The sequence below is a fragment of the Calliopsis andreniformis genome, chromosome 8, assembly GCF_051401765.1.
Source record: "Calliopsis andreniformis isolate RMS-2024a chromosome 8, iyCalAndr_principal, whole genome shotgun sequence".
NCBI classification, from domain to species: domain Eukaryota; kingdom Metazoa; phylum Arthropoda; class Insecta; order Hymenoptera; family Andrenidae; genus Calliopsis; species Calliopsis andreniformis.
The window spans coordinates 10,551,480-10,577,119 of NC_135069.1; the positions used below are offsets into that span (position 1 = coordinate 10,551,480).

The 25,640-nt window shown below is 36.5% G+C and overlaps 1 protein-coding gene across 1 annotated transcript in view; it reads left to right on the top strand.

The window, feature by feature from the left end:
- The first annotated feature begins 806 nt into the window (after positions 1-806).
- Ci (transcriptional activator cubitus interruptus) overlaps positions 807-25,640 on the top strand; it is a 163,619-nt gene continuing 138,785 nt past the window's right edge. Inside the window, exon 1 of the mRNA XM_076383262.1 lies at positions 807-1,066. Coding sequence (XP_076239377.1) covers positions 807-1,066 — 260 coding nt within the window. The remainder of the gene's footprint in view (positions 1,067-25,640) is intronic.

The following is a 25,640-nucleotide window of genomic DNA, read 5'->3' on the forward strand; positions in this document are numbered from 1 at the left end:
TTTCTGGTTTCTGGTGAAAGATAGTGCGATGACAGTCGGCGGCGAGTGAAGCTCTCATGTGGTGTCTGTCAGTGTAAGGGAATTTCGGGACTGTTCGACAATGAATATCATTTGGAATGGATTATCCGATGGCTCTATGAAGAACACCTGTAGAGAGTTCAGTGTGCTTTCGTTTGTTACTGTTTCTTGACGACACGTGAATCCTCGTTTATGCAGGGGACTGATAAATGACAATCAGGACCGAGATCGTGTGTGAACTCCAATTTAGTTTTTTCAGTTGTTTTTTTATCATTAGTAACTCCATACAGGACTCAATTAGTGACTCCAACCCCAGTGTCTGTGCGAAGAGAATTCTCGGAATACCAGCAATTGAAGCAAATTTCTATATTAGGCGACCGAGCTCGTTACTCCCGAAGAGCAGAAAGCGACAACAGAACGGAAGGACAGTCATTCCGATCCTATCAAGATTAACTCTAGCGAGGCGTCAGGGTTAGCCGACGGGAGCCAACGTCCCAATCGACTCCAAACTCGAATCACGTCTAGAGCAACGTAGACGTTCAAATCAAGGATCCGCAGCCATAAGTTTTCCAGTGAACCCGAAAGCAACCGGCAGACGTCGGGAAAACTGTGAAACGCTGTTCAACAGAGGTGAATCAATTTGTTCAGAGCTGAAGCATGCTATCGTGGATCAAAGGGCATTCGTATCGTCGGGCACAGGGTGTCAAACGCGACGATCTCCCCTGATCCTGGACGAGCAAGCAGTCAGTCGCTGGGCGCACCACTGGGTTCTAGCCAACAGCGACAAAATGCCAGAAAAAGAGGTTGCTTACCATCAGGAAGCATTTTCACTGTTGCCGCCACCGCCACCGCCGCATCATCCCCACTCGGCCTTCCACGCGGCGTTCCATCCGCACCCCCATCCGCCGCCGCCGCCACCGTTCCACCCTCATCATGGACCGCCACCCCCTCCGCATCCTGCGGCCGCGGCTGCGGCTGCCTGGGAGCATCACGCGGCCGCTGCAGCCGCCGCTGCCGCAGCGGCTTTTCACGCGCCACCGCCTCATCCGTAAGTCTATCTTTTGTACCATGAGCATGGTGAAGCATAGAGTACTTGCTGCGTCCCCTGCGATGTGGACATTATGCAGTTCCTTCGGTAGATGTAACTTGTATATCGCGAGTGGAACAGTGTTAGGAGACAGTGTCTTCGTTATAGAGGAGCTACGAGGGTAGATTGATGAGACGGCGGATGTTTATGGGAATTCATATAGTTTGAGATGGTACAGGAGAAATGGAAGCTGAATAGAGATTTGTTTCAGGGCTTAAGAATGGTGATTAATGTGGGTATTTTACTGGGAGTATTTTGTAGATTTTGAGAGATTATGTGTATTCTGCAGGCTTTTGGGAGATTAAGTTTTCTTCTTGGAGTAAACATCTGCTGTCTACTGGTGATGTTCTGAAGCGTAGAGAACCAGTTGAAGTTAAGTTTCTAGCGTCTCTATTAATGCTAGAAGCTTCACATATAAGATCTAAATATGTGAAAACATGTGTCAAACAACCTTTGAAGACACGTTTCGAAATCAACACTGATTTCCTAATGGCACGTTTTCTTTAATTCCGAAATGAGACATTTAAATTTACTTTTGTTCTTGAAAGGAGCTAACCATTGAATGGCGAGAGATTTGAGCTTTACAAGGGCAGAGAAATTAGCTTAAATTTCTGCCCGCTGCTGATTTTTTCATTAGGTATTCTAAATTATCGTCTAGTATATCATGTGCATGTACACTGAATACTACTGACAACAACCAGCAGTGTATGTTTACCTTTTGAATAAAAACCTCCCAAACTGTTATATTTGAAACTTCTGAATGTAAGCAAAATTCATTTGGAGTTTGCATCCGACCCGACGGTTCAGTAGCACTGTACAGAGCTAATTTCATTAGGGGTTGGACACGCTGATACCGTCGGATTGAATGAACAGTCCAAAAAAAGGTTTATACTCAGAAATCTCAAATAGTAACCACCTAATATTGTGAGAGCTTGAAATGTTGCATAGTAAAAAATTATCACAATGCATTCATTTACATGGGACGTGGACGATTTGAATAATTTCATTTTTATCTTTATTTCTAGCAAAACTTGATAGGCACAAAACAGCTACCCATTTCTATTATCCGAATCTTCTAACAAGTTCTTAACTTCTTAGGATCAGATCTATTATTCTTACATCAAAACTAAATCTTTCGTAACTTAATACGTACAAGCTTTCTAAGGCTAAGGGTATACATGTAGCTCTCTACTTGTTAATTATTTCAAAACGTAAACAGTAGTATTTGTGCTAAACAGATAAAAGAGATATTGTCAAGATATCTAAACAAATTTATATTATTTTCAACGACTTAATGGCTTCGTTCATTATTTAATCAGTATTTTATTGGAAATGTAAATGTCTTCTCTGGAAATATTCAGTAGACTCAATGGTCCAGTTCTAATTCTACACCTACGCCGTTTTTCAAATCTATGTGTCATTGATATTTTATGAAAAATAATACAAAATGAGGAACGTAGTAATTCACAAGATTTGATTGCAGTTAGCATTCAGAACCAAATATAACTATAATAATTTTACCTTTAAGAATGTTTTAATCTTTCTTAGAAGAAGAGTACTTCAAAGAGTTAGTAGCATAGCTCTCTTTTTAATTCTACAAACAACATTCTTCAAATATTTAGCAAAGCAAGACAGATATTGGAAAATTAGGAGCCTCGAAGTAAATGCAGTCTTTCATCTACATATTCATCATTGCTGCTACCCAATAAATATCACAATAGCGTTAAACATTAATCTCAACTTACACATTCAACGCTTTATCATATTCGTTGACGCCAATCGCAATACGATTCACACAACATTTAATTCAATTACGTCCTCCCTAACTTTTAGCTCGAATTGCGCAGAAGCCATATCGACAATCCCCCGCGCGAGTATGCGCTGAATGAAAATTAACGAGGCAAAACTTAATGGAAATCTCCTCGTGGATTTCATTCGCCGCGCACCCTTAATCATCACCTTCGGACGTGCGCTTATCTATTAACACATCGGTTTGATTCATGGGGCTTAATTACTCCTAATAAATGTGACCGAGAGCGAGGTCACTCGAAGCCGTCTTCGGCGTCCTCTTGATCGCGATACGGTTGCCTTGTGCTCGCCTGTTGCTCGTGAAAATCGCGATGAAAGCGTTTTCCGCTGGGAAGTGGAAGGAGTCGAATGGTGGCGGGTCAGAGGAGAAGGGGGACCCAGTGTCGGTGGTGAGAAGATCGCGTTGCAAGAGAAAGGGGGCTTAACGTCTTAATCGAGTTAATTAAGGCTCCTTCGCACGTTTTCACGTTCCGCAAACACGACACGCTATTGCACGCAACGCGATTAACTCGACGTCTTGTTAAGGCTAGGCTAGCAGGCTTATGGAAACACTGAGTGAATAAGCGCCGCAATGATAATTAGACTGTTCTAATCGGTGCTCTGAAACCCCTATGCGAGGCTGACATTTGAAGGGAAATTTCAGTAGAAAAGGTTCGTTTGACTTAGGTCCTAGTCTTTAAAATAGTATACTATTACTATTATTGATCTTATCTTCACGTTACACAATTAGGATGGAGTAAACTCTAATAATGAGACTATTCTTTGAATTTTTTAATGTATTCGATATACGTTCTCATGATTGTTTTGACTATTACCTCATTATTGTTATTGTTATTCATTCCTGTTATGCTGAATTAGGTATCTCAGTTTCTACAATCATCAGGTACTTGCAATTGCAGTTACAATTACCGTTCTCTAATTGTAGGTTCCTAACCTTGATTGATGCTTAAAACTGTTCTGAAACAAAAGGCTATTGTGTAGAATCTTATTTAATTCCATAATGTCATGTTTGCTTTGTTTTCGTAATTGGAAAAAAATTGTATGACTTCATGGAAGAATATTTTATCAGTGTGAAAGAAGTACCTCTTGAGAAATTCAATCTGTTGTTATTTCTTTGCCTAACGGCAAATCTGCTCCAAAAATTTTATAGATCTAAGATACTCCAGAATCTCTTCCCTTAAGAATGCCGAAGACTGTAAAAAAATATTCCTAAAATATGCAGAGGAGACTTACTCTCGATTAGATATGATTCAACGCAGAGACAGGTGCCCGATCCCAAGCAGTTGCTTTGATCAGCATTGATTCAATTAAACGTTTAATCACAACAAAGCCGAGTCTTTACAACCCCTTCGAATCATCCGTGAAATCCTGCTGGTTTGGTGTTCAAACATCGTTAGCAATGTATCCTCCCCTGGATGTTTTTATCGTTAGGCGAAACGAAGGCGTTGGAAAACGAGAACGATTGTTGCGGGCACGTCATTTGAGTTCTATAGAGCGAACTGCAACCGCGGGATCGCGCCACAACATCCTCTTCTAGAGGGAGAGTTCCAGCTCTCCATAGGAGGGCAAGAATCGCGATTCAGCCTCGAGTGGAGCTGTAAACGCATTCGCGAGCCAGTAAATTTCGACGGGTGGTCAAATGGACGTAGGGCGGGAATGAAACGAAACTGAATTGAACAAAAGAGAAAGGCAGAGATTAAACAAGGGTCAGGGGTTAAGAGAAAGACAGAACTGAAGGAAATGATGGTACATATTTAAAATTTTAGAAGAAGTAAATGTAGATTTAATATGCACGCTCATAGAATCTAGATAATTGTTTCAGAGTGGACTTTGAAAATCTTAAGTTTATACAATATAGGCAATAATAAGAGAATGAAAGATAAGAACGTAGGCAGTACTTGATAATGGTTAGAGTAAATGGTAGGACAATAATAAACAATTCTTTCATGACATATTGTGATAAAATTTGGTGAAATTTACTATTCCGTGAGAAAATTTATAGAAAAGAGAGGAATTTTGATAACTCGTTAACTGGCTGAGTTTATGGGGGGAATACAATTTTACATTGGTTGTTCGTAAAACCATCTGACAAGTCCTGGATAAATTTTATTTCAGTTGAAAATGAAAAAATTTAAAGTTGTATTTAAGTTCTTCTTTCTTACAATTAATTATGTAGTTAAAAAGTACAGAACAGATCGATTTATTTCAAATAATAATTTTAAATAGCAAGTTATAATACTGTTTACTTCCTCTATTTCAAAACTTGAAAATGAAGTTACTTTAGAGAATATTTGCATATTTTATTTGGTCATTTGGTCATGCGAAATAGCAAAATTTAACTTTTAAAGTTATTTTTGAAATAAGAGGAAATCTGCAGAACCAAAAAGTTAAAACTCTATTTTCTAATAGCCAGAATTTACTTTAGTTCACATCAGATGAAAGCTAGTTTCTGTTAGAACTACATTTTCAAAATTTTACTACTGTTTTTGAAATAATTACCTACGTGATGTTACGTTACATGTAACAAAACATGGTCGCAGTTTAGATTTATATTCTGAGGAACTTTATAAAATTGTCTCAATTCAGAGAAAAAAATGTACGAAGAAGTTGACCAAATTAACACAAATGGTATTTAAAAGACGTTCTAATTCAAATTCTAATAATTTAAATACAATCACAAAAGAAAACTTCTGTCTACTATTACTCACAAATAGTATAAAAAATTCTACTCTTATCTTTACTTCTACCAGATTACGGAATAGTGATGAAGTTAGAATTTGAGAGATTCCCAACAATAATTTAGTCATTCCCTTGGTTGGAAGAATGCCCATCAATTTTTCCTCGTTAGCGCGGCGTTGATGAACGGAAGTACCACCTCCATAACTTTCCCATGTCCGTTCTTCTGCATGGTAAATCGCTCGGAAACGCGCGTTCTAAACGTCACAGTTACTCAGGAAGAATGCGTCGCGGCTTCCGAAGTGGCTGGAAACGCAGAGGAGAATCGCGCGGCGACGGCAGGCGTAAAATTCATGGTACGCGTCGGCCGGCGTTTCCCTTCACCTCCTCTTCAGCCGACATCGACCGGATATTTTCGTCTCTTTACGAGGATGCGAGAGTCGCGGTGTATTTTTGCCTTCGGTGTATGTTTTACCCCGTCACAGCCGACGGTATCGTCCATTTCATTCCCCCGTGACGAGTCTCCTCCTAAATGTCCAACGAATGCGCTTCTTCACGACGTATTTTCTCCTGATTCGAAATTTGCGACCGACATCGACGTCTTCTTCACGGCGCAGCCGTGTTCTCGTCGGAGTCCTCGAAACTGAAAGATTATCGTAAACTTCGTTGTTTGTTTTGCTTATGTTTTGAAACAAACACGACGCGCGATCTGGACGAGCAGTTTTTGATTCGACTGCAGTTTATCTTGGGACATCGGTTGTGTATCTCGTAATCTGTATGAGATTTTATGTAATTTTATTATTTGGAAAGGCAAATCGAATTAGAATTATTGAAGATGTTGGAAAAATTGTAGTTTCAGGCTTAAATTGTTCTAATTTGCTGTTTTATGGAAATTCTAAATAGAGTTGTAATAATTCTCAGATGTGAAATTTTAATTTTTTTTATTAATTAAATAAAAGCCCTCTCCATTTCTGTTCAAAATTGATTTTTTGATTGTTGATAAATTGAATCCTCTAGAAGTTAGCACATAACTATGTTCATATAAGAGTTTCGTGTAGTTCCATATTTGATTATAAATAATATAAATTATAAGGAGGCAAATTGTATTAGGAATATTGAAGATAGTGGAAAAATAAAAACTTTAGACTTTGATTTATAGAGAGTCTAAATTGTCCTGATTTATTTTTTATAGAAACTGTAGTAGAGATTTAACAATTTTCAAAAGTCTTAGTTTTTTTTTATTAGTCACATACGCATAGGTTCTCTTGCATCTATTTTTAAAATTGATTTTTGATTGTCGATTAATTAATTCTTCCGAAATTTAGCACACAACTACTTCCACATGTGAGTTACGTGTAATTCCAAATTTGTTTCCACGTTGTATTCAATCGTTTGCATATCTAAGCAATTTTTGAAATCGATTTTATCGAAAATAAAGCTTCAAACGAAAAACTTTACATCAAATTCATTTCTTATTCTTTTCGCGCAAATTCACTATCTGCTCAGCTGAACTACGGTTTCATATCCACTTTGTATACCATACGAATTCCTTTCACATGAATTCCTTTCATGTGCTATACAAAATCGAAACAATCTGAAACATTTAACAATGGCTCCACCTTTCTTTTCATAACTCACGTTGCTACTCCTTGCCTACGTCACCTGCATCACTCCTTTCCTGCATCACAGTTCAGAGATCGGTCCATTAATAATCACGTACATAGTCCTAAGTAAGAAACAGTTCCTCCGTATGTTCTTTATAACAGATCGCAGTTCAATACACACGTGATGAAAGCGAGCGACGATTCATCCTGGGATCCGACAGGCCAATGATATTTGCATTTTCTGGCACAATCACGCCGTTACTCGTTGCTCATCGACAACGATCGACGATCGAGCGGACACTTCCTGGGGATCGGTGAATGCAATCCAAGTGTACTTGCCGATTGCAAATACCGGACGCTTGTCGTTTCCCTAGCGAACGCTCCGCGTGTAACACTCGCCGAGCTGTCCATGAATACGTTATATCCGTTGTACCCTGTAACGTCTATGATTTAAACCTTTGTTAACGCGCGTCTCGTCTCGGGGAAAAATAAGGGACTATTCAATGCTCAATTCTGGCAGAGAAATTCGTTGGAACGAATCGATTCGAAGCGAACTGTAAGGAATAAGCGATGGTATAAAAGATACTACATAATTGATTTTAGACCTTTTCCTCTGAAGGTCTCGCCTATTCGAATCCCGAGTTGAGTATTCAGGTTTTGTATATGTAAATGGTTTGAAATGGTTTGTCACAAACCGTGAAATGGTTTGTCTTGTTTCGTTTTTTATTTATTGGAGAAATTTGTCACTTATACGAAAGTATTTTCATGGTATAAATGATCGAGGTTTAGTTGCAGGGAAGCGAGATTTGAACAAGTAGCAAGGTTCGTGTGATTATCGAGGTATTGGGTGTATCTTTGGTATCAGGTGCTTTTATGCTGAAATCTATAGGAACTTTTGGATTTATATGTTACTTATAATATGTTTTATTATTATATGTTTTCATCATAAACATATTATTATGTTTTGGACTCTATCCCTTTTCACTCGATTCTCGATTTGTCCCTTCTAAAGGACTAAAATAGAAAATTCATAACCTCTAAGAGCAGTTAGTTAATCTATTCAGTGCTGGGTAGAAGTTCTCAATAATCTCTTTCAAAGTTTGCAGAGATCTTGTAGCTTTGTATATTGTCAAATTTTGTTAACAATAATAGGTGTTCAATACGCAGTTGGCATCCCTAGTGTCAAACTGGATAACTCTATGACTGTAAGGCAGAACTTAAAACCTTTATTGAGATCTAGAATATTGAATTTATTATTTATAAAAAGAAGAAAGTGCATCGAAAGAACATTTTCACATAAAAATAAGAGTTCAAGAAGACACAAATCCACAAAACAGTATCTATTGAAGTTAAAAACTTTAAACTTCAATATCTCAAAAACAATAAATGTCTTAGGTCATTTTGCCTTACAATGACAGAATTATTCTCCCAGCTGGTTTCGTTTAGCATTATCTGTATTATTAGACCATCAGCTTATCATACTTATCAACATAATAAAACTACAAAAAATTGGATTCGATTTACTTTGAGTAAAATCAGCACTTGCACTTTTCATTAATCTCTATTGCCAATAAGACCGCATTATTTAATAAAAAAAGTCTCAGTTGCCTTGATTTTCATATCAGCAGAAAATTTCTTGCACCCTTTATTACTCCAGATTACAGTTCATTAAAAACTGACCGTAGCTTTTCTCGCGCCGCATTATCGCAACTGGCTGAAATATAGCGCGAGCCATTAGGGCGTCTGTTCTGTCGTAGAACTTGTTTCTCAAACGCGAAGCCGAGCACATTTCCCTGATCACCGGAGCTTGTTCCCCGCGCACGATCGAACCGAAAAGCCTGAATAATCCTGCTGTCCCCGAGAGAGGAGACCCCCACAATCATCCGAGCATCGACACCGAGGCCTTCCCCCGGCGCATTTTTAAGTCGAACGTATTCTCAGCTGTTGGACTGGAAAGAAGAGAGGATAGTAAGGAGCAAAAAGTCCGAAACCGATTCCCTTATCTTTGGACGAACGCGAGCATGGAAGTTCCAGATTCCCGGGGAACTCGAGCACCGAGCGAACGTAACGTCAGGTAAATCGGATACCTGGTCGTCCTTAGGAATTTTTATCACGATCCGGCCCCACGCACCGTTCGTGGGAGGAAAATCTGGTCCCGCGCAGACAATGAACGCACGCCCGCGTCCCGTTTATGAATCTCTTCATCGCGTGGGCCTGAGATCGCCGAAGCGAAACTCAGAGACGGAGAATAGTACCAAAGATGCGGGCTGTTATCTGCTTGCGTTCAACCACTGCCACGGGTGACCGTTTCGCGCCTTCGACTGATCGAAACATCAGCTTTTTTATCGATAGTGAATTCTCTATTGAGATTCTTTGGTGATACTCCAGGTAGTCCTTGTGAAGTTTCAGTTGCTTATAATGTGATTTAATATGGCGTGGCACCTGTGTGACTCTGTTTCTATAAAAAATGGTGGCAAGTGATATGAAAAAATAACTTCTCTGTTAAAGGATCTTAAATTTAGGATTTTAAATCTACTATGGTAGATTTGTACTTGCAGAGATACTGCGCAAATATTATAGTATTAAAAGTTGTATCTTTAATTAGTTTGTGTTTCCTAAGTTAAATAGTTCATATGCGTTTCAAAAATACAGAAACGTTCTTTTAAATAGAACTGTGGTACAGAGTATGCTATATGATTTTGATAATGTAACAGGAAAAAATGGGTGTCCCTTCGTATGAACTATCTAGCTGAGGGGATAATCGTGAATATTTTTCATATCAGACACTGAAAGTTAGGTTAGCACAAACACGCTGACGTCGACTATACCGAGGGTTAAAAATGTTTAAAGTTTTACTAGCGCTAATCGAACAATTGCTCCTGACACCAGCACCTTTCGATTTATCTTCTGGGAAGTTCTCTTTTCACGATAGATACGATTACGTTCGACTGGTGAAGAGATCGATTTGTTTGTTATTCGATAACTATTCTTGGACTGCTAAGGGTGATATCATGTTGTGATACTGTCATAGAGTTTTTTTAGCATCGTTGCATTTTATTGCAACTACCTATGGCGACAGTTGTTCTGGCGACAGAATGTATATTAATAGGATGGAACATGGAATCTAATTGAATTTTTGTGCTTGTTAATAACAATTGTAAGAAATTTAATTTATAAATTAAGATGTGCCTATAACAAAATCTCCGCGCAGCTTTATTCCTTATTCAGATTTTATAGACACTCATATGTGTTCTAATTGGAGCTAAATATTTAACCCACTCTGCTCAAAATCACTACAGTAAGAAAATTTCAGTTTCTAAGGCTTTCAAGCATTCCTCCAACATTTACGTAAACCACGGAAACAGTCATGCTTTGAACTTTCAGACCCTTGCACAATCGGAGCAAAGACAAGCAACCACAATAGCGTCGACACAAATCCTGAAAGGGACTCTAACACGTAGTTCGCTTCCAGAATCCCTCTGTACAGCTCCCTCGCCTTTCTCTTTGACTGAACGTCAGAGAAAACCGAGAATTCGTTTAAGAAAAAATCTCAGCCGATTTTTAAGAAAGCCCTATCGCGTATTCCTCCAGTGTCTCGGCTCGAGGCGTGTTGCGCGTGTAAAAACGGGAGTCGATTTGTCAGCGAGGAGGGATCGCGATGTACACGGTAGGAGCTCGTCGAAGGAAGACGTTCCTCGAGCCTCCCGCGTCCTTGTTCCCCCTTAACCACTCTCTTTCCTACCCTTTAGCGCGAATAGAAAGCCGCGGGGCGATACGAAGCGCACGCGCGATTTATCATTGGCGCGCAGTCCATTGATAAATTCCAGGCATTCATAACGCCACGATGCGCGTCGTACACGGCCGCGCTACGAGCACCAGAGACATACGATACCTGAGCACGATACGATACCAGGCGATACCGAGCTTCGCGTACACCACAGCCCAGGGGGGACGGTTTGTACCCACTACCTAGACACTGGAGTACACGCGGCGAGCTGATAACGAGAGAACCGAGAAATTCACTAACAGACCGAGCTGGCTTCCCCTTTTAACGTTTTGTGGGGAACTGGCTTTGCAGAGTCCTGTGATTTTCGTATTTTGGTTACAGTTTTATGAGGCAATGGATTTCAAGCTGGAGTTAGTAGAGCAGTTAAAAATGGAGCATTAAATCAAAAGTTTTTAATGATATGTAGACAAGATATCAGGCTATTCAGTACTTTGTTAGCTAATAAATGTCAGTTACTTTCCTCCTGTTTTTCAAAGTTGAGAAATTTAAAGAAAATAATATATATCATAATTGGGGAGCTTTGAACAAAAACGACTCTTGCTAAAGACGATTTTTTAATAATAATACATTGTAGTGGTCAGAAACGAGATTAGACATAGTGGAACCTATTCCATCAAATTTGCAATATGTGTATTTACAATCTGTAATGAATATTTTGTTAAAAAGGACATTAGACAGCTCAACAAGAATTAAAGGTGCTACAGTACTTTCTTTGCTCTTCGAGAAAGACACAAAAATTGGCAAGGGTTGTTTTTGTTATGACATATAGCAGCTAAACAAAGAAATTCATGTTGATGACTTTCAAAGAATTTAATATGAGCAGTAAAATAGCGAAACCAAGCTGTAGAACCAAGTTCTAGGATTGACCTAAGCAGTGTACAATATATTAGTTTAAGGATCCTCATATCATTGAATACCTAGAAATTCTCTGAATAAGTTTACATAATAATATTCTTATATTTCTGTAAAAGACACAAACCATGATGGAATAGAAGATTGATGCACTTTTTTGTTGTTTACAAACGTTACTAGTATAATAATACAAGTTGTCTCACAGTTTTTCTTTTGACACTTTTCAGTATATTCTAGAAGTGAAAATAAGACTTAGGTAAATACAGTCAGACCTTTCAATTTGAATCTCAAGAGAACAAACATAGATTTAACAAACATAGATTTAACAAACATAGATTTAACAAACATAGATTCGATTTACATAGGTTTGCATAAGGATAAAAATTTCTGTAATTATATAGGTTCAAAGGAAGACAAATCGAACTTTTAGAGGACAGTTATTTATTGTGTCCGCAATTTCCGCATGATCTATTGCCTGACTGCTACTTGCTCTTGGCGCCTACAGGCGTTTAAGTAATCAATGGAATACCTACGTGTGCTGAACGTCTATAGGAAAATTGATAGGGGTGTAAAATTTCCGCACATACCACAAACAGAGTAATTCATCAATTATGTTCAAAGAATTAATTTGCATTCATGGGCATGGATTTACAAAATTTCTGGTGTTTTTATACCAAAATGTAAGACTGTTAAAGTGTTAACAAATTAATATAGCTTAGTTCACTAACCGCCTATTTAGTCCTCTATAACTCTGTTTCTTTCATGAGTAAAAAAAATGTATGATGTGAAACTAGCAAATATTAACCTTCAGCTATGAATTAACAATTAGTTCAAAAATTTCGAAGGATTTATTCCAAAAAAGTGGTTTAAAACTTTGAAGTTATAATGGATAGAATATCTGTATACCTATGCATAATATATATATAATTTAATTTCACACAAAAAGGAAGAGAAGAGGTGTGCCACCAAGTGGCCTAAAAACAGAATAAGAGAAATATATTAGTAACTACGTGATTTCAAGATGCTATGGCGTTCTAGAAAGTTATAATGTTCAAACATGTAATATCCTCGTTCTATAATCAGACACAAAAAAAATTGATTACTTATCAACAATATGAAACACAGTTTTGCGTTTAAGAAATAAGAAGAAACAAGTCCAATCTCTCGCAATCAATCAAGCAAACCAAATCACATTTTCTACAGTAATTAATTTTTTTCCTAAACTATTTCCCTCGAGAATTCCCAAGCAGACAACTGGATTCATCAAACCAATGAAATTCAATAGGTTCTCAACAATCCGAAAGGGGAGGCGCGACTTTCACGCCAATTGACTGCACCAGCTTGGTCCGTCTGGCACGAAAAAGCCTAATCAGCTTAACGAGACAATTAGCCGATGATAGCCGCCGATAAATCCCAGTCTGTTTTGTCTGCTTTGAGCTGCATATCACAGAGAGATTAGAAATGAGATTACCCTGGCCAAATATTTCTCATGGTCCTATCTTGTAAATATTCATTATCATAGCGGCTTCTTTGACACACGACGAACGTTCATGGAAATTGAAAGACAATCCTTGAAATAACGTTCGTATTATACGTGTTACCAAAACAATACTCTTTGATATTTATTACGGCCCAGTATACGCGATGACGTTTTGAACGTCCATCACTCGACGCTGCTTGGCAGCCAACTGGAGATAATTGGCGGAACCGTGGTGTGAAGTCGGCTTTTCTAAGGAAATATTAGGTCTAGGAGTTAGCCAGCACACAGATTGAGACCCGGAACACGCGGGAAACGTGTACGCCACGTGGCCAGACTTTCCTTGGCCAAACAGATTTATGCCGGTGTTGTCTTTAGTCCGCAAACACAGGAATACCGTGCTGCAACCACTTCCGCCCGCTTTAAATCTCCATGTCGTGCGCACCGTTTCGGAGCATGGCGTTTCACACGCTGGGTAAATATACTTGGGGACGTTTCACGAGGTTTGTTTAAACGATTTGGCAGGAACGATACAAACGGTGAGCCTGAAAGGGAGTTTTGTGCATAGGTAATTATTGGGGCATTGTTCATTGTTTTTTGAATATTCAAAGTCAGATTTTAAGTGAAAGTCATATTTTAATTGAATTTGTTTCTGAAATTTGAATACATAAAGTATATTATGAGTACAGAGTTCGATAGGTATGTTGGTAGGGTATAACATGTAAGATTATTTTAACCTTACTTTAAAGCAATTTAAGAAATGACTAGAGATGATTATAGGTACCTGAATTTATTTGTTTAACGAAAAAGGTTGATCTTCTTAATTTGAACAAAGAGTTCAGATTTTTTATTTATGGGTACTATGTGTTAAATTAACTTTGAAAATATAGGTACCTATATGATTGCAGTAAAAAAAATCTAATCCATAATTAGAAACGTCCTCAATATATTTTTGAGTCCATAAATGTAAAGATAATTAAAAACAGTGTAATTTATTCTGTTTTTATGTTGATATTAAATTTTAGTGCAATAGAGTTGATCCGCCATTATCTATTCTAGGCTGTTTAAAAACAAATTAAAAATTATTAAAATGAAGTAAAATTATACAGCGCACGATGACGAAGTTTTGGTTTATTATTTAAATTCTATACACTGATTAAAAACTTAAACTATAATAATCAGTTATAAGAAAGTAGCGGTTATTTTATGTCTACCAGAATTTTAACGTACTTTGCGCTAAGTTTATGCTAATGCTAAATTTATAAATATACTCATTAGTATAGAAGTCACCAATAATCCTAGTACATCTAAAAAGAACAAGTAAGAAAGTAAAAAATGTTCTCCTCTTGTTTTTTCATTCAACTTCAAAGTATTTTTCTCGAGCTTTTTCCAAACCTATTCAAAAACTCGAAACTTTTGAGCACGTACTTATATATCACTAAACAATACACATCATACTATACTCCATTTACAAACGAAATTCGTCCACACTCCACAACTAAAGATTCTCCATTTTCCCTATTCCAACAATTACAAACAATAACATCGAGCTTTAACAAAGTACTATAAAACGAGAAGGCATTCAATACTTATCCCACAGAAAGAATAACAATCAAGTATGTAGGTACCACAAAAGCAAAAAAAAAAAAAACAGAAACAAAAAAGAAACAGTAGGTACACATATCAAAGATATTCAAGTCTCGCTGGCCCATCCGGAAGCCCCAGAATCGGCCCAACAGAAAAAAAGAACACGACAAGATGCCCATGAATCGATCTTACAGTTTGCCCTGAGAAAATAAGAAAAGAAGAATCTGCGTTTTCTCAGACAACAACGCGTCCTCCGTGCTGGATTCAGAATATAGGGAGCGACGGTTCGAGAACGGGAACGCAGTAGGGTTGAAAGTGAACAGAATGGAGTTTCCTCGAAAAGCGACGTCGATGGAGCCCGCGAGCAGGGTGCATAAACAACGTCGTTGCCATGGAAGCACGCGCAGCTCGCATAAAATCTCATAATGCCCTTGTCCAAACAAACGTACGGTGGCAGTGTTATGGCGTTCGAGAATTTACCACTCTGGAAAGCGTCGGAGGAAGGCGGCAGGAGAGGCGGGAGTGACCAGAAGAGAGATCTTCACGCGTAGGAGTGGCACTCGAGTCTGCTCGTTTAAATCCAACTACAAGGTAAACCTCGCCCGCCCGTTTGCTCGCTCGCCCCTGGCTTCGATCTCGTCCCGTTTCCCTCGGATCTTGTATCGAGCTGCAACGCTTAATCCGATTGTTGCCGGTTTGTCGCGTATCCCCGTGGACGTAGAATTCTCGACCGACCGCGAGGAAAGCGCGGGATTAGCCGGCTATCATTGGATCACAACCGGGGATTTTCGTTTTCGGCAATTGCTGGGGCGTGCTGGCCAGGGCAACTTAAACGTCGAACACTAATTTAGCGGATTACATGCACCTGGGTACTTTGGAAATATCGAACTTCGGCTTTTTAGCTTTTGCTTGGAAATATGGAGGCTTTAAGTTACTTATAAATGTGCGGGATTTTAAGTGAATCGATCCAAATACGGAATTTTTATAGTATTTTTTGGCTACCTGTTTTTTTAGAATGAAAGGGCACGTAATTTTTGGATTAATGATATGGAATATTTCCTACTCTTTGTTAAAGGTTTTTTTACAGTTGTGTCTTCTGAAATTATTCTGTTTGATTCATTATATTTCAAATTTTAAGAAAATTTTAGACATGATTAATAGAAATGGTTATATTCAAGTTGTTTTGTGAGTGTTGACAATTAAATAAATTCGATATTTGAGTAGATACTAAAAGGTTTTAGGTTTTGAGTATTCAAATATTAGAATACTTGAAAGTTTTTAATTTTAAGAATTCACATAATTTTACTCAAGCTATTGTTATTCCTTGAATTGTATATTCAATTTGTATTAATATTACAATTTTACATAAAAACATTACATGTTAAGTAAGCAAAGAAAACATCCAACTCTTTCTTCTACAATACAAATTTCTTATATTTCAACAAAAATCTACTAAAAATACAAATTGCAAATAATCTTCATTTACTTGTGAATACTAAAAAATGCTACTCTTCATGATCAGTAATCCACCAGAAATGCTCCCTTAAAAATCCCCAGGAGCTAAAGAGTGAGAATTCAAAGTCCCCCAAGTAAGAAAGAAGACAAGCCACAGATTTTTCTCACGTTGCTAGGCAACACGAGACGAATTTACGAGCTTCTAAAGCGAAATATGTTTTGAACGCAACGTGTTAACTACACGAGATGCGGGCCGATAAACTTGCAACCGGGCCCAAGTCTAGAAACAAGGAGCGAAAAGGGGAGTTTAAAAGGACGATCGCGAGCGAAACGAGCTAGAAGGTCGAGAATCTTCTTAGAAGTGGCATAAAGATAACCGCTCTATTCGAGTAACCGTGAACCAACTGGTAATCCTGGTACCCACGATCCAACTCCATTGACTTCTGTCCACTGTCAAGTTAACGACGCTTAATGACAGCTGACAGAGGCGGTGGCCCGAGTCGGGTTTCTCGGCTTTCTTTTCCCGCCTCTTCGCAGACCTCGGAATCCTTCGTACCGCGGAAACCATAAAATTGCTTCTTCAGAACAACTTTAATGCTCCAGCCTGATCGTCCTCGATGCTCGTCCTCGATTTTATCATCGATTATTCCAGCCCCCCTCGGACGCATCCAGTTGGAACGTACGATAATCGGTGGCGTGTAAATTAGAGGTGTTCGAACGCTAGAAATATTCGATCGCTCGAAATTCGAGTCGACCACAGCTGCAGCTTGTTCTAGTCACCCGTGAATTCGATTATTGAGACAAGTTCCATAGAAGTCAATTCTCGTGTGTTCGGAACGAATTGAAGATTTCGAGGAGGAATATTTTGGTTTTAAATGAGTTTTTTTAACGTCGTATCAATCTTGGTGATTTGCAATGACTATTTTAGATGAAAATAATGTGACTGTTAGAACTTATTAGAGAGTGAGACATTTTTTAGGAACGAAATAACATTCGATATTAGTTTACTATTGTTGAGGTTGCTGTGTAGAGTTTCTTTCATTTGATAATTAGTATAGAGGTTTAGTATATTTACGAGAATTCAGGAAGATAGTATGTTCTACAGAAATTTGGGAGTTGCAAATATGACAAATTGAAGGGTTGGTTTTGGAAACTAAATAAGAATGAGTTAATTTTAAATATCCTAGTCTACTTTTGTTGATTATTACTTGCTGTTTCTTGTAAAGATGTAATGTATCTAAGGTTCTATTAAAGAATTTTTCATGAATTTTTAACGCTTACGATTATTTTGCGAATATTTTGTTTTGGTTTGAGAGACTGAAGTTTACATATGCATACATATATATATATTTGGTAACTGTTTGAGGTTAAATTATTCTTGAAAGAGTAAAATATGTACTTGATAGTAAAGCATATTGTACTAATTTAGTCTGCTACTAAATTATATACCCCTTTCTTTTTGCTTAATTTGTTTGCAACCTCCATGTGCACTTGCTTCTGGGATTAATTTATTTAGCAATGGTTCGAGTTTTGCATTGTCAGACAAGAAATAATGTAGAGATGGTAGACAGTCTAACGAGCTTATAGCAAATTAATATTGGATTTTTCAAGTCGCTAAAAAATGTAGTTGGATGCATCTAAATAATTTTAGATACTAGATACAGTTGTATACCAATATTTAAGATTTTCTCTGTAGTTTCATATGTGTCTGTGCAATATATTAATATGTATAGCCTTCTGAAATTATTATCGAACTCCGATGACAAACTAGAATGAATAACAAAAGATTCTTATTCTTTTTAAATACATTTCATGCTAAATTGCGCTAATACAAAATACTTTTTACATATTGGATCAATTTCTATTTTTCTTTAGTATACATTTTCTTTCTTTATTCCTTGAAAGGGGTCTATTATTTTAAGTCGTTCTCTATTTTACTAGGACATAATGTATACCATAAAATTATTAACAGAGAAAGTGATCTCTGAATGGTGCTTTTTTATTTATAAATTCGTTACATTGTACCGAGTTACGATTTTACATAAAATAACCACTCTATTTTACCATTAGAGGTATTAGTCATGTATTATTATATTAGAGTATTTCATCCTATATTTCTTTAAAATTGATTAAACAATATACAACGTAGAAATGTTGCAACTGTCTTCATCGTTTACATTACATTACCAAAGTCAAAAGTTACAACTAGCTAATAAAGTACGAAACATTCAGGCCCACTGCAGTTATCACGCAATTCGCTACCGTTCCATTCACTAAAATTTTTCATAGCAAACCTGCAAAAATCATCTGTACAGAAATAAACTTTAATCCAAGTTCTGTTTGCTCAATAAAATTCATCGCGAGGGAACGTCGAATAAAAATCTAGCTGCAAATGGCATTCCGGTTGTCGGTAAAGCGGGCCCATGATAAGAGAGACGTATAATAAGACGTGATAATGGGGTTGTAATAAAGATATGGAATGCATGACGCCAGAATGGAATGTGTCTTGCCCGTATTACGATATATATATATAAAGTTGAGCAAAAATTGCCATAAACTTATGTATGACTGTCATATGCGTTTTCAAAAATAGAAATCGTTTCAAGGACTTAAAAAGTGCAATATCAACTTTCAAATACTTATATACCCAGTGTAAACTTTCACGCCATTTTGAACTCATTTTCATACATGTTTGCCTTTAGGTCACTTTCCTTATTACAAGTATGAAACGTGAAATTAGTAATGCCAGTTTTCATTGTAGATTCAAAATGATTTCCGAAGTGAAAATTTTATGAGTATTTATTAGTTGCTTTCTAACTTTTATTGCATTCCGTGACTGCATTTTTAAAAGCAATAATTTATGTGAAATAGTCTGTATTTATTATATATCTTTAGATATCAATTTTAAATATATAGATCATAAATACTCCATTAATATTTTCTTAGAAACGTAGCTAGTATGGCGCCTCTCTATTTTAAAGAATTAATACTTATATAATAGCATTTTACTAGAAATAATAGAAATTCTGCAAACACTTTTAACTCGTGTTGCTCCTCTCAAAAATTTACCTGAATTTATAAAATATCTAAACATTCTGGCAAGCCCACCTTTCAGGTACAAAATCCTCGAAAGGGAAACGAGTGCTACCTTTTTTGAAAAATGGAGAAAATTAGCGCCACGTTATCCTATGAGAACACTTTCAATGTTTTGCCCGCCGCCAGCGCGCTAATTGAGCCATTAACTCCGCCCTTTAATCTTTCACTTGTACCTTCGGCGTGTTCGATTTCCTTTGTTCTCGGAACAGGATGAAAGGTTCGAAAGACCCTGAATCGATTCTTTGCTGGGATGAGAATTGTGACCAGAAAATTCTTTGCATTCTTACAACGCTACAATTATAGTTTGGGGAACAATACCTTTGAAAATAGACCTAATTGTAACTTATGTCTTCCGTGTACGTTTTAAAGGCATTATAAATTCACATTTTTCTTTCAATGCTTTATTAAAAAATGAATAATGTTTATTTACAAAACAAGATGACAAAAAAAAGGTGTTTCTGAAAATAATTTATAAGTCAATCACATTCTAAAGATATTTATAATATTCATAGCTTGATCAAGTAAACATAATGCTTCTACTAAGCATGCACAGCCATGTATTATTACAACAGTGGGTGAGATCATTGATTCACTCTATGTTTAGAAGAATTCTTAACCAAGATTTTTCTAAACAGAAGAATTCTTAGAAGAATTCTTAACCAAGATTCTTCTAAACATAGGCTATTTAAAAATTATCGCAATATACGTATGTAACTTCGTAAATAAATATTATTCATACACTCAATCTTACCTAAAAAATAACTATAAATATTAAATAAGCAAAGTATAAGCTAATTAAGTAGTGTTCGAAACTAAGTGGTCGAAAAATATGGTACTACCTTCTCCAGTATCTGAGTCTTTTTATTTGCTCCATTGACATATATGTAGGATAAATCATTACACAGGATAAAATATTAATAAATTCTTTAGAACGTAGAAACCTATACAATTCTGAAGGAAATCCAAACAGACAAGGCTATAACTTCAATCTTCAACTATGAAATTTAGTAACATTAAATAATTTTCTTTCGATAAACTACTAAAGGCCATTCTCGAATATATAATATGGAAGTTCATTATTTATTATATTTCGTGAATATAAATTATCCATAAAACTGTAGTGGAAATTTCTGTAGTCGAAGTGACTTTCTGGAGAAAAAGGGGACCTTCGAAAAAACTTGTCGACAGGTTGTTTAACACTCAGCTTGAAGGAGGGGTTATGAAACGTCGATTTTTCGTAACGTGAGAAGAATTCTGTCTCCCTGAGGGATACACGAATACTGACCGTCCTATCGGGTCCGAGTTCCTCGAAAACCGCGCTTCGAATCGGGTATCTCGATAGAGGAGGCGATCCTTGATTTTCTATGGAAGTGAGAGATTCAATGCCGCGAGGGAACGCCTCGAAAATCCGTGTCCTAAACCAACATCTTTATGGACTTGGTGTTTCTTCAAGGGGCCGCCTTATTACATTGATTTATCGCTTTGTGCTGTTGGCTCCATCTGGCGTCGAGGCCTGCTCGAATTTATATGTAGATCTTGGGATTCGTACGAATCAGTCCTTGAGCGGTGCTTGGTGGATGGAAAAGTACATCTTTCTTTAATAAATTTTATTTTTGCTTAAGAAACTTCGATAGTCCATTGTGTCGACATTTCTTCGTTGCTCTGCGTTGGCTTTCAGCTAACACAATGAGACCTCGCTCTATTTAAGATGTTAGTGTGTTCTGTTTAACGTTTGGATTGTTTATCATCTTTATACATACGACAATCTAATTTTTAGGAATACAAGCTTAGTTACTACAGAGTCTAGTGAAATTAAATAGAATTGAAAAAACGCTAAAATTATTACTAATTGAAATGAGCTTTATAATTGAAGATCAGGCTGTAAATTCTGACGTGACAGTTAACATGTGAAAAATAATTTAGTTATTCTGTTATAAAAAGAAACCTTCCTATTGATTTATTATGTATATGCATACACCATGTATGTTTAATGACTGAATTTTTTGTAGAGATGTGAAGAAATATTATATTACATAGAGTGTTCGATGACAAATGTCAGAAATTTCAAGTAACTTTTCTGCGTACAGAAATAAGACAAGAATGGGTTTCAGACCTCATTTCTGAGTTATTAATTGTTCAGAAAGCGCCTAAAATGCGCGTAAAAGATGTCTGACTTAAAACTTATTCTACTGACTTTGCCTGACTTGATTTGATGCACGACGTCAGTAGAATAAGTCCTAACTTAGACATAATTCATGCGAATTTAGACGTTTTTGCAATAATTAATAACTCTGAAATAAAGCCTTAAATGTTATTTTAAATGTTATTTTAGTTCTAACTTGAAATCTAGAACTATGTACTCCACAAAATTTGTTACAACTGTTGTCGTATACCCTATACACTATGAACTAAAGAAGTTGTGTCTATAGAAACATATCGCCTATTAGCTGCAACAATCACATAACTAAAAAATTGTTGTTCGAATTGTTACTATAAAAAGAAAGATTTTTACATTAACTAATACTGCTATATCAATACCCTGAAAACCATGATTTCTTGTGTTGTTATAGCAAATGGGCAATATTGCGTTTTATAGGTTCATTTCTGTATTAATTAAAAGTACGTATTTATTTTCCCTGAAAAATTGCATTGTGACCTAAACATAGCAATTATCCGAATAATTCAAGTGGCTAAAGTAAATTACAAGTTCCCTTTTTCTCTTTTAGTTAAGATTAATAAAAAGAAATCGCAGTTCGTACATAGCTATTAATTAGGGACTAGCATCAGTAGGTAAATCCTTGTTGGATCCTACTTGAATGCTAGGATTTCGAATGATCGGTGAAGGGTGTCTCGAAACAAGGACTATGGATGCATTGTGAGTCGATCCGAACAGATATCGAGATGCGTGGCCGGGCGGATGGGCGTGCATCCGATTATCTTGGTAACTCAATCTCTCCTCTCGAGCCTAGTCGTTTCTAGCCCCGACGTGGGATCTGCATGATCCTATGCATCGAAGGGGAGTCGTATTCTAACACCAATAACAGTACTGTTGCTTCCGAGAATCTCGGTCGGCACTTCAAACATTCTTCCTTTGAGCAGAGAACAATTTTAAAGGGAAATTGTCGATAGGATTCTCAAAAAAAGTAGATATAGTATAATTGAAACCATTGCTCTTTTGTCAACAATGTTTCACATTTTTTATCAGTTTAATCTATAGTATCTTTGGAGAATTTAAACAATAAGTTTTATAGGTTTATTACATTAAGCAATTTTAAACAGTGTCATTTAAGTAGTTGAATATAGAGGGATTGAAAATAGCATGCTCATTATTGTTTAACTAAGGACTGAAAGTAATAAAATATGGATATTGCAAGTCCAAAGTATTTAATAAAAAATGTAACAGCTATCTGCAAGTGCCACAATGTTTACTTTTTATTATTCATAAATTACACTACCTTATTTCAACCCATAATTCTGAATATTATTTTACTATAAAATATAAATTCAATATATGATATACCTAAATTGTTTATTTTAGTTAAGTTTACAGTACATCTTGCAAAAAAATCAAAATGTTCAATATATGTATATATTCGTATGCTATATAAACAATATGATAATACATATTTTATATTTAAATTTCAAATAAAAATATATATTATATTATTTTGTAATACACAGTACAAAGTTGTAAATTTAAATAAGTAGTCCTTAACATAATAATTCATAGTTATTTAAACTTTAACTATAGTATCTAAGTATTTAAATATTGACTTCATAAATTAAAATTGAAGTATATAATTATACAACTGAAATGCTCAAATTATTTTCTTCAATTCTGGAACTATTTCTTCAGAAATCTGTCATTTTTGTATTCCTACAAAAATAGATATACATTACCAATTGAAAATAACGCGATTGACAATCAATTATCCTAATAGAATCTTTCATTTCAATCCTCTAAAAGTAAATAAAAGCACCGATTCTGGTTACACAAATTCCCTCCAACGTTCGTTGATCGACCCTGAGGAGGCTTTGCTCGCGAGTCGATGGCCCGTGGCGTATCGAAAACAGAGACGTCGACATGAATCATACCAGCGTTCGCTTACCACGTGCAACGTGGAATTATTACGTACCTGCTTGTACGCGTTCATCTTGCAGCGTGCACCCACATTAAGCGGCCACGCGCTAAAGTGTGCGTACGCGTGTGCGCGTGACTGTGAACGATCATTTTGTTGCCTCGACCCACGCACTATCTGCTCATGCGCCCATCCCATGGGAATAACAGTCACCAGAATCACTCGAATTTCGGAGTACCGTTGCATTTTACGTGACAACCTGCTTTCGAAACTTTTTGTCGATGTTAGCGCCCAGACCCGATAAAGACTGAGCTAACTGCGAAAGTGTTAAGTGGAAAGAAATTTAAACAGCAAAGCTGCAAGGATATTTATATTACAGCCGATTTGCATAATTTATATTATATTTGAAACGAAACTGAATATTTTTGGAACGATTGTACGCTGAACGTTGACTCATTTCGTCTCCCCATTTAAGGAATTTAAGCTTCGCGCCGAAGTGTTACAAACCGATTAATTGTTGCTCTGCCAATGAGGAGAAAATTTCTTGGTCTTTTATATGAACCTCTGAGGACGATGCTTGAGATATTTAATTGGTAGCCAGAACAAAAATGTTTCTCGACGAGTTTCGCTTAATTTCGGCTCTTTAGATGTCCAGCTTGATGAGAAACAGAGCGATCCTCTGAAACCATGATCTTCTTATCGAGCTTCTTGGATTTCGGTACACGGAAGAGAATTACTCTGTTCATGGAATAAAATAATTTCAAATACCAAGGCTCAGGCTCTTAATGCTTTAAGTATTCATTGACGATCGAGGCAATAGTTTCTTTGAAGTAAAATACAAGATTATGGCGCGTAACGCCATTAATGATCTTTAGTATCTTTCTGTTTTTTTAAATTAAAGCACATGAAATTTTTTCTAGTTTTAACTCGAAATTAATGTCTGCAGTCGAAACATTTGTTCTATTTTGTACCAATTTTATATTTTGAAAATTTTTTATTCATATTCGAGCAAAGTGTTACAAGTTGAAAGCACAAAAGTTTCTTACTTCTAGCTTTATGAAACATATATTAGCTAAAATTTATTAAAAGATCTATTATTTGAAGTTTTAAATACTGGAAAATTTGTGTACGAGAAGATAATCGATTCAACTAAATAAAAATTGAAAATTTCTAATTTGGGACAATTATATCGCATGTAAGATGTAGGTACATATTATAAAGTACAGTTTTTACACACTATAAATTTGCCACTTGTATAAATAACAGACTTACACAATGTGAGAAGGCAAGAGAAAATGACAATAATTCCACCAGACAAGGATAATTACCATGAACTTATAACGAGAAATAATTGCACACGTTGTAAATTGTATACGTAGAGCCATTTGTAAATACATATATTTTTAACAGTTACATACAACGTACTCTAAAAATTTTAATTTCAACACTTAAGGATAATAAGTTACTCGAACTCTAATTTTAATACTAGTTCATTTTTGTAACCAATAGATCTCAGTATAGACAATTAACATATACTGTACCAAATAATATATAATATAATATAATAAAAAACGAAATGTGGAATAATGTGTCACAAGAATAAAAATCTAGAGAGAATTACAAATTTTACGAATATCTACACAAAAAGAATATTGAATAATCTTTGTGTTCCAGAGATAAGCTCTCCCAATTCATAAATTCCAGTCCCAAATTGTTCACTCTTTCCACTGCGAAAGAAGTCGAAAGTTTCTAGACTGTCGGTCCTCTTTCCGTAAAGCGTTTCTACTCGTATAGAAATGATCAACGTCGAGGACAGAACTTTTTGCAAGGAAGTTTACATCCCGCCACATTTACGGCCCATAAACGCTTTCGGTACCGTTGCCGTCATTTGTTAATTTACAACGAGGAAGCGGCGGTACGTTCCAACGGCCTCGTCGATTCAAAATTTACGATCATCGACAGGATCCCGCGGTTGGGGCTCAAATGACCGACTGGGCGCAGAAGCAGCGCGCGATTTTCTTATGCAATCGAAAGCCGCCGGCCAATTGAAACGTGATCGAGTTACAGGCCAATCCGACGATCACGTCTGTCAAGCATTCAAATCTTTATTCGT